At 36.8% G+C, this 18,708-nt stretch overlaps 1 protein-coding gene across 2 annotated transcripts in view; it reads right to left on the bottom strand.

The window, feature by feature from the left end:
* col14a1a (collagen, type XIV, alpha 1a) overlaps positions 1 to 18,708 on the bottom strand; it is a 106,427-nt gene that overhangs the window by 46,456 nt on the left and 41,263 nt on the right. For both annotated transcript variants that reach the window (XM_069194910.1, XM_069194911.1), the window contains exons 18-24: positions 17,259 to 17,309; positions 16,527 to 16,669; positions 11,003 to 11,132; positions 10,137 to 10,259; positions 9,513 to 9,662; positions 6,839 to 6,955; positions 1,077 to 1,223 (exon numbers count right to left, since the gene is read on the bottom strand). In XM_069194910.1, coding sequence (XP_069051011.1) covers positions 1,077 to 1,223; positions 6,839 to 6,955; positions 9,513 to 9,662; positions 10,137 to 10,259; positions 11,003 to 11,132; positions 16,527 to 16,669; positions 17,259 to 17,309 — 861 coding nt within the window. The remainder of the gene's footprint in view (positions 1 to 1,076; positions 1,224 to 6,838; positions 6,956 to 9,512; positions 9,663 to 10,136; positions 10,260 to 11,002; positions 11,133 to 16,526; positions 16,670 to 17,258; positions 17,310 to 18,708) is intronic.

Genomic DNA, 18,708 nt, shown 5'->3' on the forward strand with positions numbered 1-18,708 from the left:
GCTTCCTTCAACACAGCTATGTTGGTTGCTGAATGGCCTCGTCTTGTTTGTAACCTTTGTGATGTAATGACGCATAAGTTTCAAAACTACAGGCTGCCATCCAGCCTATCTAGTTCATCGGTTTCATTGCAACTAATAGATGGTGCCTTGAAAGACGTGCTGGTATCCTGGAGCACATGTACTCATACAGTATTATCCTTGTATAATCAGAAATATAGCATAGCAGAGTTGTATAGTTATTAGAAGGCTACAAAAGGTCTACCTGCCTTACTGCTGATGCAGTAAGGATTTAGCACTGGCCAGCTTTTGTAATAAGTGGATAGTTTTTATGCAGGATGGAGTAAATGAATTAGCCAGTAATTTATCAGGATTGGACAAATCTAACCCACAATAATATAAAGGAAACAAGCACACTTAGAAGAAGTCCAAATTGTTGAACAGTGGCTTATGAAAACTATATGTTCACTTTAAGGAAACTGAAAAATTACTCACTCATGACTTCATTCAACAGATTACGGTCTTATCTCATTTATGTTGGTGGTAAACACTAGATTGCATTATAAAATCACCATCATACATGATTTGATACAGGAATTCTTGAAGCCACCTGTAAATAGCTCAATGGCCTCTACCTTAAATCAATTATGGTTTTGTTGTCATTTCCACTTCAAGTGAATCATGTTTCATTCTTAAAAAAAAAAGTTTTAAGCACTGTTAATTCTTTCTTTTGCAGGCTGTACTGCTATAAACACATACCTAGTGTATTTTGTCTGAATTAATTCCGATATGAGAACCTGCTGAACAGTTTTTCACAGTTGACTCTTGGTTTTCGAATCTCGCCTTGTGGGAATTAGTAATATTTTTCAAAGGATCTATTTTTCACTTTGTGTCAAAACACATGAATAAATCTGGTGCTGCACTGCCTGCAGCATCACAATGCAAAAACAGCTGTGTAGCTAAAATTATTACCAGAATTTCTCAAGTTGTTTCTGTCATACTTGGACAGTGGCCCATACACCTTCAGATACTGTAATTCCTAAACATAATGCGCCTCAGTTTTTTGGATTAACACTTACATGTTTTGTCCATAACAGTGACAGCCGGTCCCTCAATGTCTTGGAGTTGGGCATAGACAGTGATTTTGTACTGGGTATTGGGTACAAGATCATAGAAACAATGTCTAGATGTTCCTCCTCCAAGAGTCACTTCCTGTCTCTGTCCATCTGAAATGAAAAACAATCATTCTCTATACCAGCACACTCTAATGGAGCATATATTATAAACATGTAGAATTTGCCAATTACTTCATTCTACTTTAAAGTATATAGATACACTATCCTTTTCTAGCAAGCATCTTTTAGTAGGAATGTAATACACAAAATAAATAATAAAAGATGTTACCATGCTACAGTACCAATTTATTGTATTGTCATTCCACAAAACTGTCTAATGTAAATTCCTTGTACTAACTCTTAAAAAGAAATACTTAATGACATGGATGTGTACATTGCTAAATATTAGCAACTGTTACAAGCTTTGCATTAATTTTCAACAATATTATTATTCATACAATATAAAACAATATTTAACTCACACCTTTAATTATGCCCAGTTGGGTATATCTTGCTTAAAAATATAAGAAAAAAATTAGAACAAGAAGTTCTGAAAAGTTACTGGACAAGTTACAGGAATTAAACCAATACAGAGCTCTTCAGTATAAAACTGACTTCAATACTGCCATTATGTACTGTATTTCTGATGTAACGAACTGTAATCACTATCACAGAGGAACTATAATCCATCTTGCACTTCACAGAAGATACAACACACATAGAATTCTCACTTGAATATAAACAATGGTTTGTTTACCCCACAATGCCTTGGCTCAGGGTAGTTAATGTACTGAAAAAGGTCTAGATAAGTATGAGGAAAACACAAGGGAAGTGTGAGTTAAGGTTCAGATAAGACCAACATTTAAATCCTGACACTCCAATTAAGGCTTATCTAAAATGCAGCAAGCCAAAATGGCATAACAATTTTCTGAGAACAGAATCTGCCTGCAGTACAATTTGACACTGTGATGTCCACATACTGTACAGGGTAATTTTATAAATTTTGCTGGAGTACATTTTTAATGATACTCATTCATCAACAACTTCAGAAACATTATGATCAATTTGTTTTAGGGTATTTTCTTTCATGGTCATTAAACAGGACAAAGATACAGTATCTTCTAGTGTAATAGGATCTCATACTGAAAATAAATGTGCACATCCAGAGCTGCTCAGCATTTAGTTAAATATAACGGACAAAAGATCTAAACAAGCAATACAGCAGAACACAGTAAAGTAAAACAATTCATAGGAATGTTAATTTGATATCTGACCCTCAAGGTAATTATACTATAGAACCTCTGAATGTTCCAGCATTTTTGCCCCTGAATTAGACATTTTGAATTGTAAGCTACTACTTTCCTTTTGTTCTTCAAAGTTCAGCATTACATGTTCAGAATATTTACATTTGCAAATATTTTGTTTCATTGCTAGGGGACCTGAATAATAAAATCTAATAATTTATGTTGATCTATTTTTCAACATTTTGTCACTCCTGAAAAACACCCATAAACGCATATACACATCTACTGCTACATCTGTTCTCTTTCTTTTTCTTTTTCTTTTTCCCGTTTACAACCACTTTTGTGCAATATATGCCAGGGACCTGTGCAATACATTTATATTTATATTTATATCTATGGTTACATCTATATTTATATTCATACGTGTGATACGATTTTCTGTGTACTGTTCTGTTCTAGTTTGCTCTTGTGTGTCCGGACTGTGAGTAACTCTTCTATTGTATTGTATGTATTGTACTATTATTATATAATTCGTTACACTGTGGCTGTGTTGTGTGTGTTAAGCTGCTGTTGCACTGCAATTTCCCTCACGGGATCAATAAAGTATCTATTTATCTATCTATCTATAAATAAAATTGTGCTTTTATATTAGTACTATTTTTTATGGGCAACAGAATAGAAAATTTAAACATAGCAAAACAACTAAAATAATGCTTAAAACTAACCCAATTCACAATACTGTGTATGGCAAACACTGCCTTAAAAGAAAGTAAAACATTTTCATGCAAAGCTCTAGATTCTTGATAGGAATTATCCCTTAAACTTTCATACTGAAAAATAAGTCAGCATATGACATTTTAATGTAGGCCACATAATACCACAATGAGCAACAGAAATCCAATTACAGGAAAGAGATATGCTTAATTTTTAAACAGGCTATAATGTTTACTGCATTGTTATGCAGAATAAGTCATTAATCATGACTAGGGGTTGGCAACACTCTTAGCAATAGCAGAAGTTTTATTTTTTAAAATATTAGAGTGCCAAGCAAAACCCATGCCTGGGGAGGGAGGAATGCCGAAACTGCTGCCAAGATTGCTGGTTCTACTGTACTTTACACCTACAGAACTGGATTAGTGTTTTTTACTTGGTATTGTTTGGAGTCACAGGTAGCATATTTTGGGGTTTGTTTTCATTGGTAGCATTCAATTAACAGGAGGGACTTTTCTGAACCCACCCTCTGCTGACCTCCAAACTGGACCGATGTACTCTCCCTCCGCCAGACTGAGCCCAATAGTCAACCCCTCCTCTTCCAGCCTAAACCAATAGAGCTCCATCCTGCACACTGGACCAATGTAATCCCTCCTCCTCCAGACTAAACAAATAGAGCTCCATCCTGCACACTGGACCAATGTAACCCCTCCTCCTCCAGCCTAAACCAATAGAGCTCCATCCTGCACACTGGACTAATGTAACCCCTCCTTTTCCAGCCTAAACCAATAGAGCTCCATCCTGCACACTAGACCAATGTAACCCCTACTCCTCCAAACTAAACCAATAGAGCTTCATCCTGCACACTGGACCAATGTACCCACTGGTCCTCCTGCCTAAACCAATAGAGCTCCATCCTGCACACTGGACCAATGTAACCCCTCCTCCTCCAGCCTAAACCAATAGAGCTCCATCCTGCATACTTGGACTAACAGAACTCCATTCTCCAGACTGAAACAATAGACTACCCTGCCCCTCAAACTGATCACGTCTTCCAAACTGGACCACTGGTGACATAGATCTTCAAGTCACTTTTTGTTTAAGGCTACTTTTACACACCATAATAACACTGGATGTGGCACATATAGAAACAAATGATTCTTTCAACAATTATTCCCCCCACTAGCAACCAGTAACTAAACATTCAACATAAATTTGCTTCTCCCCCGCATTCATGTCTTCCACCCCGGACGTTGATAACTTCTCCTATGGAAAAGTTGCTGACCCCTGAATGACTTCTGTAAGACCATCTTTGTGAGTAGAGCAGTTATAAGCCAGCACTATCGCAATTAGCATGTTTAAAGATTTTTAGACAATTTCAACAAAAAGACACAAAATCAAATTCACATTTAAGCTAGACTGGTGTATTTGTGTCGATCCACTATATAGTTCTGTCTGGTCAGATACTTGGCAGCTGATAATGGTCAGTCTTAATATTCTAAACAGTTCCTAACACAACGCCCACACTGTCTCTTACAAAAAGTTATGTAGGCAAGTCCACTTGAGGTTATAAATATAGTCTACAGAAAAAGAACAACAGAGGTACAGTTCTACAGCATCAATAAGACGGCTTATACTGTACATAGGACATCTCAAAAATCTTTTCCTCCAGTTTTAATTTCCTCCCTTATTTTGTCAGTTGAAAAAGGAAGAATCTTATGTTATGAAAAATGTTATGTAACAAAAGGCTTTGACGCAAGTTTTTAAATGAACCCATCATGTGACTTTTCAATTTTAAAGTTGGCTTTGCTCTTCACCTCTTTCATTTTTCTCTTTGAATTGCGTTATTATTGTGACTTTTGATGTTCCTGCTAGCTTTTAGCTTATGAATGCTTATTCTGTAATAGCTTATTACAGAAAATGGAAAATAAATCTTCTAGGTATTCACAGATTTAAAAAAAAGTCAATACATTTCCGTACCATGAAAAAATATATTAGAACATGAAAAATATATTTGAGTTTTGGTTTGAAAGGAAAAGGATGCTACTGTTAAAACCCAGTTCGCCGCTTATGGCCACCTTTGCCATCTATCTGTTTACAAATCGCTTTTATCTAATTCAGGGTCACAGGGGAGCCAGACTATCCCAGCAACAAGCGCAAGGCAGGTGTTAAGACTCCAAATGTGTAGGGGTAAAGGGGTTTAACATTTAGGATAATTTTGGGATGCAGCTGGTAAGGGACTAGGAAGCGTGATAACAAGTGCTGGTGCAAAAGTGATTATAAAATAACAAACAAAATGGAGCTGGCTAAGAAAGTGAGGGAAGCTGACCTAACTACAAAAGAAAGCCCAAAACACACGGTCTTCGGCGTCTTCAAACGCCCTAGCTAACCTTCACTGACTACCCAAAACCATACAAGACAAAAGCTACTCACTATTTTCTTTTCTTCTTTCACTCAAAGGGTATGTTCATTGCATAGTTCGATTGTGGAATTGTGTCAATATGCACTTGCAGAAACATGGAAAAGGTTAATTCCATGCTTCATGTAGAAAGAAAAATTCTGCTGAGCCTGAAAAGGGATTTCTACTTTTCAGCTTTAATTACTACAGCCCCGGTATACAGTACCTGTTACTATAGCTCTCGTCATAATTCCCAGGTTCCATGAAAGACAAGTGTATTCCAACATCGTCTACAGTATATCAGTTAGACTTTGAAAGAGCTTCAGGAATCTTGATACTAGCTGGGGTGTCACACAGATAACAGAAGTATTTTCAGAGGGGTAGTCAATGTGTTAAACCTGCTCATTTGCTGTACTAGCTGTCTGTGGCTGTTGTTTTCTGTAAAAAACGTTTTGAATAGCATGCCTGTCAGTTGTAAAATGTCTGTAATCCAAATCAACATTGCACTGATCAACAAATTGCTTTCACTCATAAGGCTTGCTGCTCACGTTTAATCTTATGAGCTACTTATATGACACTTTGTATTTAAATTCTGATAAAACTTCCAAATGTCTGGCAGAGCATGAGAAAGCAGGAAGGGCCTGAGGCAGTGTTTGACCAACCAGATAAGGGCAGCTTTACAAAGGGCAATGAAAGACAGCTCTGTGTTCTGGCATTCTGCTTAAAGGTCCATTATTGGTTCATTACAATGCATTTAGTTTTCCAGAAAGTCAGAGAATGCAGAATTCCTTCTCTCTAAAAATCCTTAAGAAAATTATATAAATCATTTCTAAACTTGAGGGATGAGACACATGCATTTCTTTTCTTACAGGATCCAAGTTCAAGGATACAATCAGCCATTTGCATTTATATCTAATTGATTCAAACATCTGCAACTGAATCCTGAGCAGGGAATTGTCACCATCACTTTATGATGTGTAAGCTAGTAATGTTAACATATGCCACTGCAATGTATCTAAAAAAACAATTTAATGGAATTTGGAATTCAAACATGGTAGGTAAATAGGTTCGTATCTATTACACGAGGAAGAACAGAATATGAAAGGTTTTATCCCAAGATATTATGCATATTCATCTTCACACTCTACAAATCCATTTTTTATCATCTAATATCCTTAAGATGTTAAACAAGCCTAACAGTCTACAGTATGTTGTGGTGCTAATCAGGACACAGTATGATGCAAACTAGTTCTAACTAGCTGTAGAATTATGACAGAAGAACACATTGTTTCTAGGATTAACATCAGTTGCACTAATATAGAACCAAGATAACTCATAACAGCAAATCTCGGAGCTTTCCAAAGGATACTTACTACTCAGGGATTCTAGAACAGCTCTGTATAATGAAGCCTGACGGTGAGGCTGCCACTGTGCACACATGCTTGTCATACGGACTTGATAGGTGCTCAGGTTGGTTACTCCCAGGTACACTGCAAAGAAATAACACTTTAATTAATAGCAGTACAATCCTGAAGCCAAGACAGAGACTGGAAGATTATTAGCACACAAACGTATTTCATACACCTGCAGTCATAAAGAGCTGTCAGCTGTGATTCTCTGAAGGAAAAAAATAACTTTAAGAAAATTAAACGGATTTTGAAGAAAATTAATTTCAAGCAAAAAATAGAGACCAGAACATGTAGCATACTGTACATTTATAATGCCTATGAGTACTCTCCAAGAAAAATAAATTGAATAGTACAGTATAGTACTGGTTTACAGTGCAAAATGTGAAAAATTACAGTCCCATGCAATAATTATTGGAAATATGAATTTCCCTGCAAAAGGAATTAGGAAAAAAATAGAGAAAAATGATCCGTTTCTGGTAACAGTTATAAAAGTAAGGGATCTCTATAGAGAAAATATTAATGATAAATTGTGCTGCCATTATCTCTTGAGTAATGCTTTTGCTTAAACTAAATGAAATAACAGAAAGTGTTTCAAAAAGATACTGCTATCCAATTCAAAATTAAATTAAAAACATAATGTAGACTTCATTGATATTACTAACATTCTATACATTACTCATGCATGTTCATTAAAATCAGTATATGTCTTTTGAAACATAAATGCACAGAATTCTAGTGGGACAATTCAATAAAGCTGGTATCACAGAATAAAAAAGCTTGTTTTGTATACCTGAGTATGAAATTATTGGAGGTCCTAAAGGAATCCATATATACTGTACATATACACAGCGAAAACATATGCATGCAAGAAAACAGTAGAACAAGATACCTAAGATGGTAATTTAAAACTGAAGTCCATGTTTTCAGCTGGAATGCACAACATCATTATGCACGTACAATTGGCTCATTTGTTGAAGAATTGCATTGTAATGCCTACCACCTTGTCTGGTGACCAACGTTACCAGTCTGGTAACAAATTACATTACGTCAGCAATGGGGTAATTTTCTCTCTTCAAACATGTGAAATCACTCTAAAACATTTGTTAACTCTCTTGCCCAGATTTTAACATTAAGCGCACAACAGAAAATTTGGAGCACAACTTGATTTGTAGAATATCATAAGCTATAAACAGCTCTTTTTAAACAATGATTTCAGTCCAGATTCAGAGTGCTGAAGAACTCTTTTCCTTAAGTCCTACTTAAAATCTTTATCTTTGATTTTTGACAAAAAATAAATACTAAATAATAAGATGTGACAATGTAAAAGTAAAACCTATCACCACCCTTTATAGTTAACTTCATTTTTAAGAGAGCTAAACATTTTTTAAAACAGAACTTCAAGAAATGACTCATAAGTACAATATTTTACATGTATACAACATTCTCCAATTTCAATCATACCATTGATGAACTGTAACTATAAATACTGTAGATTTAACAAACAAAATGCAGGACTGTCTAGACTTTTTAACATTTATGAATTAGAATGCAATAAAACTGGGTAAAATGAGCACTGAATTTATCAATAGCATACACAATAGTTACATTTAAAAAAAATACATTTAGAGCATTTAAATGTATCTTGTGTACAGGATACGAATACATTTGGACATTGTACAATCATCTAACGTTTTTTGGCATTTGGTAGTTTTACAAAGCCTCAAAACATTTCCAGAAGCTTCCAAAAATTCTGTTGAGTGCCACGTGGTATAAAGGAGACAAGAGAACAGAACAAAACATTCAATACCATACTACCATAAGGAAAGTTAGAGAACTGTCTGAAGGCCTATGACAAAAGATGACTGACCTCATATAATGTAGTGATGGCTATAATAAATTCTGTAAAACAAGACTAGTGTTCATCAACAAGTAGTTTAAGGTTAAAATAGCCTTACCATGTGGAACAGGGTGCAGGAAAGAGTTAGTCAAATATGGGAGCCAAGAAAGTTGTTTGAGGGTTAATCTCATACCTAAGGCTAAAATCAACTAACAGTTGGGAATCCTTAAAGACTACAGTTCAAGGTTGAGCTCATGAAAGTTCCACTTCAACGTGACAAGTAAGGAACAAGTTTTTTAAATATCAACTCATTGACTCATTGAAAAGAGGCCAAATAATGTCACTGTTTTTCACAGACCATATTTAAATCTGCAATGCTGAAATGTATTTTAAGTCTTCAGTTTCTGATATATTGATATGAAAAAATACTTAATATACACCGTGTTTTTTTCAAGCTCAATCAACTTTTCATTACCATTCGAAAAGGGTACGAATAACAGCTGAGGCAGCTGAGCATGCATATATTATTACACTTAAATAATATGTGAACTTTAAGATTGCATAGATGAAAAGTAAATCAAATTCTAGCACACAGGCTCTCCCTTAAATAAGTAGAAAAGTACAACACAAATACACAGAAATTTCCATTTTTGAGACAACTTTACTTTGCATGTCCTGAAATAATTTGTGTTGATATGTCTTGTAATATCACTGGTATATTCAAGTATAATCCTATCCACTAGTGTTCACAGGTCAAAATAAAATAGAAAAACTAGAATAAGAAATTATTAACATTCTTACATGTCTTGGCATTTCCTGAAAGGGCATCGCTTGAGCCAGTTGTGTAGGAAGCGATGACTTTTACACTGTACTCAGTCCCACTGAGGAGATTCAGGATCAGCATTGTGTTGACATCATCTCCGACAAAAGTCTCCAGCGCAGGTCCTGGGGCTATAGGAACAAGATACTTAAGACCTAATTTCTGTGAAATTCTGTGCATCTCAAAATCTTCCAAGCACCTTACTGCCTCAGAAAAAAGAAAATGACATTAGCATAACTACCAGAAAAAAGAAAAACCTCAAGACAAATGGGTTCTGATCTGAAAGATTACAAAGAAATCAAAACATATCCCTCCCCCCTAAGACATGACATTGAAGAAGGAGTTAAACCTATGCAGGAAACCCATCACACACTTTTCTTCATTCTGATGTTTTTATGAGATTTCCATGGAAACCAAAATGATTTAAAAAATGACATAAGTTTCCTGTGAGAAAAAATGGCCTTCAGAAATATACACTAACGCATTAAAATGAATGCAATGTGTAAATTCAATTTAATATAATTTGAATTCTTATTTAAATGAAAGCAGATGAAATATCCACAGTGCTATCTCCAAAGTTATGCAAAGAGATGGCCTTTACGCACCGGAGACAGGCTGGTAGACGATTCTGTATCCCATGGTGGGTGAAGGGGGAGTATCCCAAGTGATGCGAAATCGATTGTACCATTCTTCAGACACGCGCAAGTTCCTTGGTGCTGACAGTGGCACTGCCAGAAGAGAGGGGCAACTCATTATGAATATACATTTCATATTGAAGAAGAGTGTGTCAAACACAGAGACAACAGAAAAACCATTCCCATATTATTTTCATCTTATCATTCATTGAAATACAGGACATACAGTATAAATATAGAATGGAAATAATACAGATTTATGTCTTTATATTCAAAAAGTAAACACTAATTTAAAAGTCACAATAGTTACTCTCTTTAAAATGAGGTTTCATGTTATCTAGGTTTTCACATTTCTACCACCTGTTTTTAAGGTCATCTTTGCACTAGCTCCAATAAGAGCAGAAGTAAATTGTGGATTCTGTGCAGAATATTACCAAGGTAGTAGAAAGTGCTATTGAATATGAAGCATTTATACTACTGCATTTTAGCAGGATAAATTTTCTCCTTCCTTCTTCTCCCTTGAGAACCACTCCTTTGATTTTAGAGCTCTCTCCAATCCCAATCAACATTTAGAAGAAAAAGTTCAGGTTGGTGTGGTCAGAAGGAGCAGATGAAATGAAAAACAGCATTGTGGTAATTGACAACTGAAGTAAAAATAGAAGATATAGTGCTTTTTCTAGTTTAAGATTATTTTGGGTAAGAGAAACATTTTTTTTCTGGACTGTTCTACAGCTGCTTTTCACCAGTATATACTGCATCGCACAGGGTTGAATAGGCTTTGTCAAAAGAGACTCAGGGAAGCCTGGTGTAGGATGTCATATTTGAGACACACTTACAGGTCCTGCCAACAGATGACATGCTGGTGCCCTCTCCATCTGCGTAGACAGGTGTGACAGTAACCCTGTACTCTGTGTCAGACAGCAGGGGCTGAAGTAAGAGGCTATTCTGCCTGCCAGGAACCAGGACCTGAAAAGCAATTTGCACTCATTAAGTCCTGTGGAATTCTGCTGCAGTCAAAGGCACGATGAAAGGACTTCAAAATATGACTCCCAGAAAAAGGTACGGTTTCAAAAAACAGTATTAAATTACTGGGTTTCGCAGAATAACTCATAAGGTTATAATCCAGCCTTGTTCTGTTGCCTATGTACACATGTTGAGACCTAAGTCCAATCAGTTATACTTTCATGTTAATACAAGGGCGTGTGCCAACAAGCAGTAACTAAATGTTTGTAAACTCATGATCCTTTAACTGGCTGTTGTTTAAAAATTTTATAATTTATTTTACGTCGGAGGGGTGGGGAAAGGAAGACCAAAGAAAAAGTGAGAATGTTAGGTAGGAAAGGTATATACTTTTCTCTTCCACACCCTGTCAAAGCTCCTCCACTTACACAAGAAAAGACCATTTATACTCACACTTGAACAGCTCCCTGTAATAAATGTGACAGTAAGCCAATCAAGTCAAGCACAAAAATAATAATGAACTTTACTTTATATAGTGCCTCATCTCAAAGCAAATTACAAGACATAAAATATTGATATAGGAAATCAATCCCAAATAACCTGTGAGGAAAAGGTATGTTTTGGGCTATACTTTAAAGCACCCAATGTAACTGAGTCCTTGATTTCTTTTGGGGTGGTGTTCCAGACCTTCAGGAAGTAGCAACAAAAGACCCTGTTTCTCCTAGAGTGTAGAGATGAATAAATGTAACAGATTGCAAACCAGAAACAGCTGAATGAAGATAGCAAAGAGAGGAGTAAAGAGATAATAAATCATCTAAAATCTATGAAGACATGTAATGTACTGTATAGCCTTAAAGTAAGCACAAGAATTTTAAAATCATCTTAAAGGTGGACAGGGAGCCTTCGCATGGATGCCAAGGTGTGATGAGATCACATGCAAGCAACCTAAACAGGATTCTGACTGTTAAACTTCCAATACTCCCACAAGTAGGATGCTACAATCAATTCCTGAAAGAATAAAAACATGAATCCATTTATCAGCATCAGGCACAGAAGTATAGGCCATAGCCCGACAATTTTTCTCACATGTAAAAGTCTGCACATTAGTCTGCACATTAGGTTCAAAGGTCAATCCAGCGACAAAGGCTACCCCTGAATTCTGCATTTTGGATCATAAACTCAAGCACAGAGCCATCAGTTTACAATGTTACAGCAATAGTTTTACATAAATTATGGGAGGACCCCAATAATATGACCTCACTTGAGACTGCAATTAAGATACCAAAAATATTATGTCATCTGAGTTTTTATGTCACATACAGTATGTAATCTCCTGAAACAGATAATTTGGTGTCAGGATTAATATGGACATAAATTTGAGTATCATCTACATACAGTAGAAATGGTCATTCAGACCATGTAATTTGAAAGGGAAATGGAAAATCTGAATAGCAGAGGACCAGTATGAGGCCAACCCAACCTCCAAACTCAAACCACCAAGAGAAATAAAATGTTGATCTTCCACATGGTGGGATTTAAAGAATTTAAATAACCAATTTAAGAGCCAGACCCAGAGATGCCAAGAAACTCATTAAATGACTTAAGTAAAATATCATGATTTAGAGTACAGAATGCAGTACTGAGAATTACAGTATGATATGAATCTCAATCGACTAGCTTGATATCATTAACAGCTTTAACAATAACAGTTTCAGAGCTTTGTAATTTTCTAAAGCCAATTATAGGGTTTGGATAGGGTTCAAAAAGTTTATTTAGTTACAGTAGATGACTCTTTGTTTGCACCAAAACTGCATGTTGTAATGCAAAACAAATAATATTATTCTTGGTAGCTGTATTTTTTCAAGAATATAACATTTACCCTACTCTCTGTGGCCTGTTGCATTCTGAAAATATATTGCCTTTTTAACTCTCATTGCATACCCCCACTGAGAGCCTACCCGGCAAGCGACGAGCGCAAGGCAGGGTACACCCTGGACGGGGCGCCAGTCTATCGCAGGGCCAGTGCAAGCCAATCATACAGGGGGACAATTTGGAGGCCCCAGTAAAGGCAGAAGGGGAAAATTTGGCCCGGACACTGGGATAACTCCCTACTCTTATCAAGAAATGCCCGGGGACCTTTAACGACCACTGAGAATCAAGACCTCGGTTTAACGCCGTATCTGAAAGATGGCGCCCACTACAGTATAGTGTCCCCGCCACTATACCGGGGCATTAGGACCCACACAGACCACAGGGTGGGCGCCCCACTAATACCTCTTCCAGCAGCAACCATAGCTTCCCAGGAGATCTCTGATCAAGATACTGACCAGGCTCAACCCCGCTTAGCTTCAGTGGGTAGCCATTTGAGAGCTGCAGGGTGATGTAGCTGTTGGCGAATAGTATTTGCATTTTCTGGAATAAGAAATTCTGCCCACTGCAACCTTTTACACATGGAATAGCAGGATGTCCAAAAAACTACAGTACTCGAGGGTACAGTACAAGCATTTACAAACTCCATCATGCTACAGTATATGCGCATACTTTCTGCTGGAAATGCTTTTCATCGGCATTTAATACTATTCAAGCAAACAGGTTGGTAGTGAAGCTTTTAGGTATGGGACGACTGTACATCATATACTTACACAGCCGATATACAATTTTCTTGCTGATCGGTGACAGTAGGTGCAAGTGAGCTTGGGGAAGTCTCTCACCATCAGCACAAGCATGGGGTACCCCAAGGCTGTGTGCTGTCCCCATTGCTTTTCACATTGTATACTAATGATTGTGTAAGCCACTATAACAACGGTTTGATTACTAAGTTTGCACATGACATTGTTGTGACTGGTCTTTTGACCAATGATGAAACAGTTACAGACATGAGATCATTCTTTTTTTAAATAAGTGTCAGGATAAGTCACTGTTTTTAAGCACAAAAAGAACAAAGATAATGGTATTATATGATTTTAGAAATAATTGTTGTATTCCCACGTTCCCTGTAATTATTAATGGAACTAATATTGATAAAGTAAATGAATACAAATAAGTGGGCACTGTGGGACTGTGAAATGACTTGGACAATAATCACCGAGGCAAAGTATTTAAATGCACAATAAAGGTTGTATTTTTTAAGGACATTAAGGAGTTTTAATCAGAAAGCACAATGTTTTATTCGTTTTATTCAGAGCATTCTAATCTGTTTCAAAACTTGGATGGTGTCTTGTCCTCGCAGAATAAAAATAATTTGAACAAAGTGATCAGAACTGGTGGCAAGATTACTGGCAAATCCTTGAACTCAATAACATGTCTTATGGAGCAACATATTATTAATCTAATACAACAATAAAGCAAACATTACTATAAATATAATGCATATGTTAAGAATTGTACTTACAACAGATCCATCTGCCCTTAACTCTATTCAGATTTCAAATCTATCCAAATGTTTCACAAAAATGACAAACAGACAGTGTCTCACATGAGAAACTCATTTAAAAGAACTCATTGGTGTTACCAGCTGAAAATGGCACTGTCACTTAAAGGCTAACCTGTATAGAATCTGATTAAATCTCAGATTACTTGAAAGCATAATATTTATAATGTATTCCTCATAAACTATTTAGAATCCATTCAATCAATATTCTCCATATGACAGAAAATATCATAGTGCCTAAATTAAATGCACAACTCCTTAATCGTCACATTTTGCTACTGGACTGTCCTTTTGCTTCAACTCCAGTTTTAGGAGCTGTCCACCTGAGCTGTGGTGCTGAAACCTGCAAATGACTTTTACACAGAATGCTAAATTATAGTTAATATTCTCTAAATAAAGTGTGTATTTTATCATTTGGGGCATTAGGTAATGATTTCGGATTATTTGGCCAGTAGCATCGGAAAAAATGGAATGATTCTGCTGGTCAGATTTTACATCTATACATTGTAATGTATATACATTTTACATTTAAATATAAAGCTCTACTGGTTATCCATGACCAGAGGAATGCCATACATGTGTTTGAGAATGTTATATACTGTATGTTATAGATGTTTGAGAAGTTTTTCACGTGTGCTTACATGGATCATTTTAACAACAATCTCACTGTCTTTTCTATTCTGAAACAAAATTTGCTCCTAATTTGATTAAAGTAATTACAAAACTATGAGGATGCCAATCAAACTAGAGACAACATACCGTAGCTCTTGTTTACTTAACTTATAATGGGCTGTCACTCTAAGAGTGGTCCTGACTGTGTTTATATTGCAAAACACTAATGCAGACAAATGAGACCAGATTCAAAGCAATGGGCAAAGGGTAATGAACTAAATATTTCTACAACTGGTAATTCAATCGTTACTTTATAGTAAGCTGCAAATTTCATAAAAAATGCAAAGCATGCAATTATGAAGCTGGCACCAGCACTTATTTTAATTTGCTTTACAACATTCATCACCAGTTTTGTAGCACACCACATGTGCAGGCATGGCATATTAACCTGAGAGGACCCATGTTACCTTACAACACTGCTTCTGATCAGGGCAGGATTAGTACAGCAGCAAAGCCCTATTAGCAATTCCATCTTTTATTTGATTCCAGTTATCCAAAAGAGGTTAAAGAAATGTACTTGGTCTAATAAATGTCAAAAATTGAAGACTAGAAAACTGAATTTCTACATCTACTTTAAAGTTACAGGTTTATCAAAATATAATATCTATATTTAATTATAGATATTAAGGTGTTGCCAAATTACATACATATTTGACCTGTTTTCTCTGAAAATGTTGAAGAATGGAAAAGTTAAAATATAGCATCTTATCTTGAGAAAAAAATGGCTAATGGAAATCAGTTTAAATTCTGAGACTTTGTACATTACTGTGCATGTAAAAATAAAATATTTGTTTTTTAAAATCAAAGCAGGGTAACAAAAGGCTATCCATTAAAGTCTAATTGAGCCCTACTTCATTTAAATGTTTGTATTTGTATGCAAACTTTCTATACTTCTGTCCTGATCTGCTTTCGTACATACACAAACGGGATTTCTTACACTGACCTTTGTTGCTTTACAGTCTTCAATCATCACAACTGTAATCTGAACGCATGATCTAGATGGTAAGACACAGTCAACTGATGCCATGTGGACAGACTGTGTGCACCATAATCTAAGATGTAGTTTGTAAAGAAAGACCCCTCAATGAGGTTTTCTGTTCCTAGCGACTTTTCCATCTGGGGAAGGCAGCACAAAAACCAATCACCTTTTCTTCGAGAGAATGACAATCTGACTGATTAGTGGCACGTTACCCCTCCTGGACAGCTCGATCCAAATAAGGATTTCATGCAGCGCCGTTCAGCCGCCCCCTCCCAAGGCTCTCAGCGAAGTGTAGTTGAACCACACAGACCATGCTTACCGCCTCTTCAGCGCGGTCTCCCCTCAGAGTGACGTAGGACACCCTGAACTGGCGCACGTTCTGGTCAGGAATATCCCAGGAGACTTGCATGCTGAAGGTGGTTTCGTCGTCTACGAGCAAGTTTCTTACTCCATTGCGCACAACTGGAGGCAAAAAGAATAGTATCCTAAACATCACTTACAGGTTGTCATTGTTATCCCCCAACGTGCTCCAGCACTGCTGCATTAGCTCCATCAATTGCAAATGCACATTCTGCACATGCTAGAGACTCACTGGGGCCAACCTCAACGAGATCAGGCCGGGCCTATCAGGCCAATTAGGGAACATCGCACAGAATTTAAGCCCTGAGGAATCATTCTTCAGAGCTCAGACATTGAGTCACTAATCCTGCCCTGAGTTTGTCTCAGTTTCAGGTTCTCAGAAGTATTTCTCAGTAGTCCTCAGTCCTCAGTCCTCAGTCCTCTCATCGAATAAATTCTGTTGATTGCTGCATATCCTGGCTCATTGACTCTAATTTTCACTGAGCCCATTTCAACACCCTGTCGGGCCCGGTGCAACAGTCATACCATCGACAAAAAATAAATTTATGGACCATTTAAAAACACAATATAAGAGAAAGACAGTTAAACTTTCCCTATAGTGGAAATGACTTTTTCTTTGTCATTTGACTGACATGCACCCTCAATCTTTGAATCAAGAATCAAGACAAAAAGCTTTTTGGTTTTTCTTTACCTGTTGTGGTTGTTGTGGTTGTTGTGGTAGCGGTGGTGGTTGTCATTGTCACTAAGGGAAAAGGGAATCAACGTTAGACATCAATATAAATATGAGACAACAAGTATTATATTTTAATTCCCTTCAGTGAACATCAAATTGCTTTTTTTCTGTCTAGGTATCTTAGAATATCAAATAAAATACACTTATACTAAAGCAGTTAAATCTTCCATCCATTCATCCATTGTCTAACCACTTTATTCAATACAGGGTCGCAGGGGAGTCAGAGAATATACAGTACTGGCAAAAAATGAGCACAAGGCATGAAACACCCTAAATGCAGGGCTGATAAATCAATAGAGGGCAAATTCTCATTTACAATATTGACCAGGAGAGTATCCATTTATACAGCAAGGGATTTAATGGATCAATTTGAATAAAGTACTTTGCTTAAGGGAATAACAGCATCTCCCCTCTGATTTGAACCCACAACCTACAATGTACCAGTTAGATGTCCAGAGCCTTAACTAAGATCATAAAACAATTATGCCTGTACTGAGAGATTCAAAAGATAGGTTTCCTGACAACTCTGACAGCAAGCACAGCTTGCCTGTTAGCAGTGGTCTCCACTCCTAGACCTAGAGGCCCAAAGCCTACATCTTTTCAGTCTACGTGAGCTCTTAAAATACCCTGAATCAGCTTATTACTGGCTTAATTAGAGCAGTTTAACAGTTTCTCCTAGCTCTCAAGTTGCTGGTGTTCCAAAGAGATCTGGAAAGCCCTCAGACACCAAGATCCTCCAGGACCGGGATTGAGGGCTTGTGCTTCACAAGTTTGGGCAGGGGGGCTCACAAGAGGTGTGATAACGCTGTTTCTGTGAGGGGAACGCAGAAAGTTCTCCTGGCTCACTGCAAGACCTGTGCTGCAACTGCTTTTAGCATGCACACCACTGCTTCCTTGACAGACAAATTCACAACAAAGAATACCGGTCAGGCTTGCAATTGATTTCTGTTTCCTAAGAGACAGATGTCCTGTCCAGTGTGACACTGTCATGATAACGTGGAAGCACAGGTAACAGAAACAACTGCACTACCAACCTCTCTTCCTTACAGTGAGCCACAGTGTATCTCATGAGTTTGTCTCATAACTAATGTGCTTGAGTCCCATAACAAAGAATCCAATGAATAGATGCCTTACAGCACAGATACCCTCATGTTGTCTAATTCTTACTTATGAACTGAGTCCGGTTTGAAAAGAAGTTCTGTCTTCTGTAAGAGGGACAGTAATGCTTGTAGTCACCATTAAAAAAACTAATATTCCATGTTTGAATTGTATGCAACATTTTTGTTTTAAAAGAATAGAAGACAATTGCAAAGAAAGAACAACTGAAACCTTTTTCATAGTTTGCAAAAACATTAAACTTAATTAAGTTACAATAATTCATTGCAAATATCCTTTTGCACCTCACTGA

The sequence above is a fragment of the Lepisosteus oculatus genome, chromosome 10 (assembly GCF_040954835.1).
Source record: "Lepisosteus oculatus isolate fLepOcu1 chromosome 10, fLepOcu1.hap2, whole genome shotgun sequence".
Taxonomy (NCBI): Eukaryota; Metazoa; Chordata; class Actinopteri; order Semionotiformes; family Lepisosteidae; genus Lepisosteus; species Lepisosteus oculatus.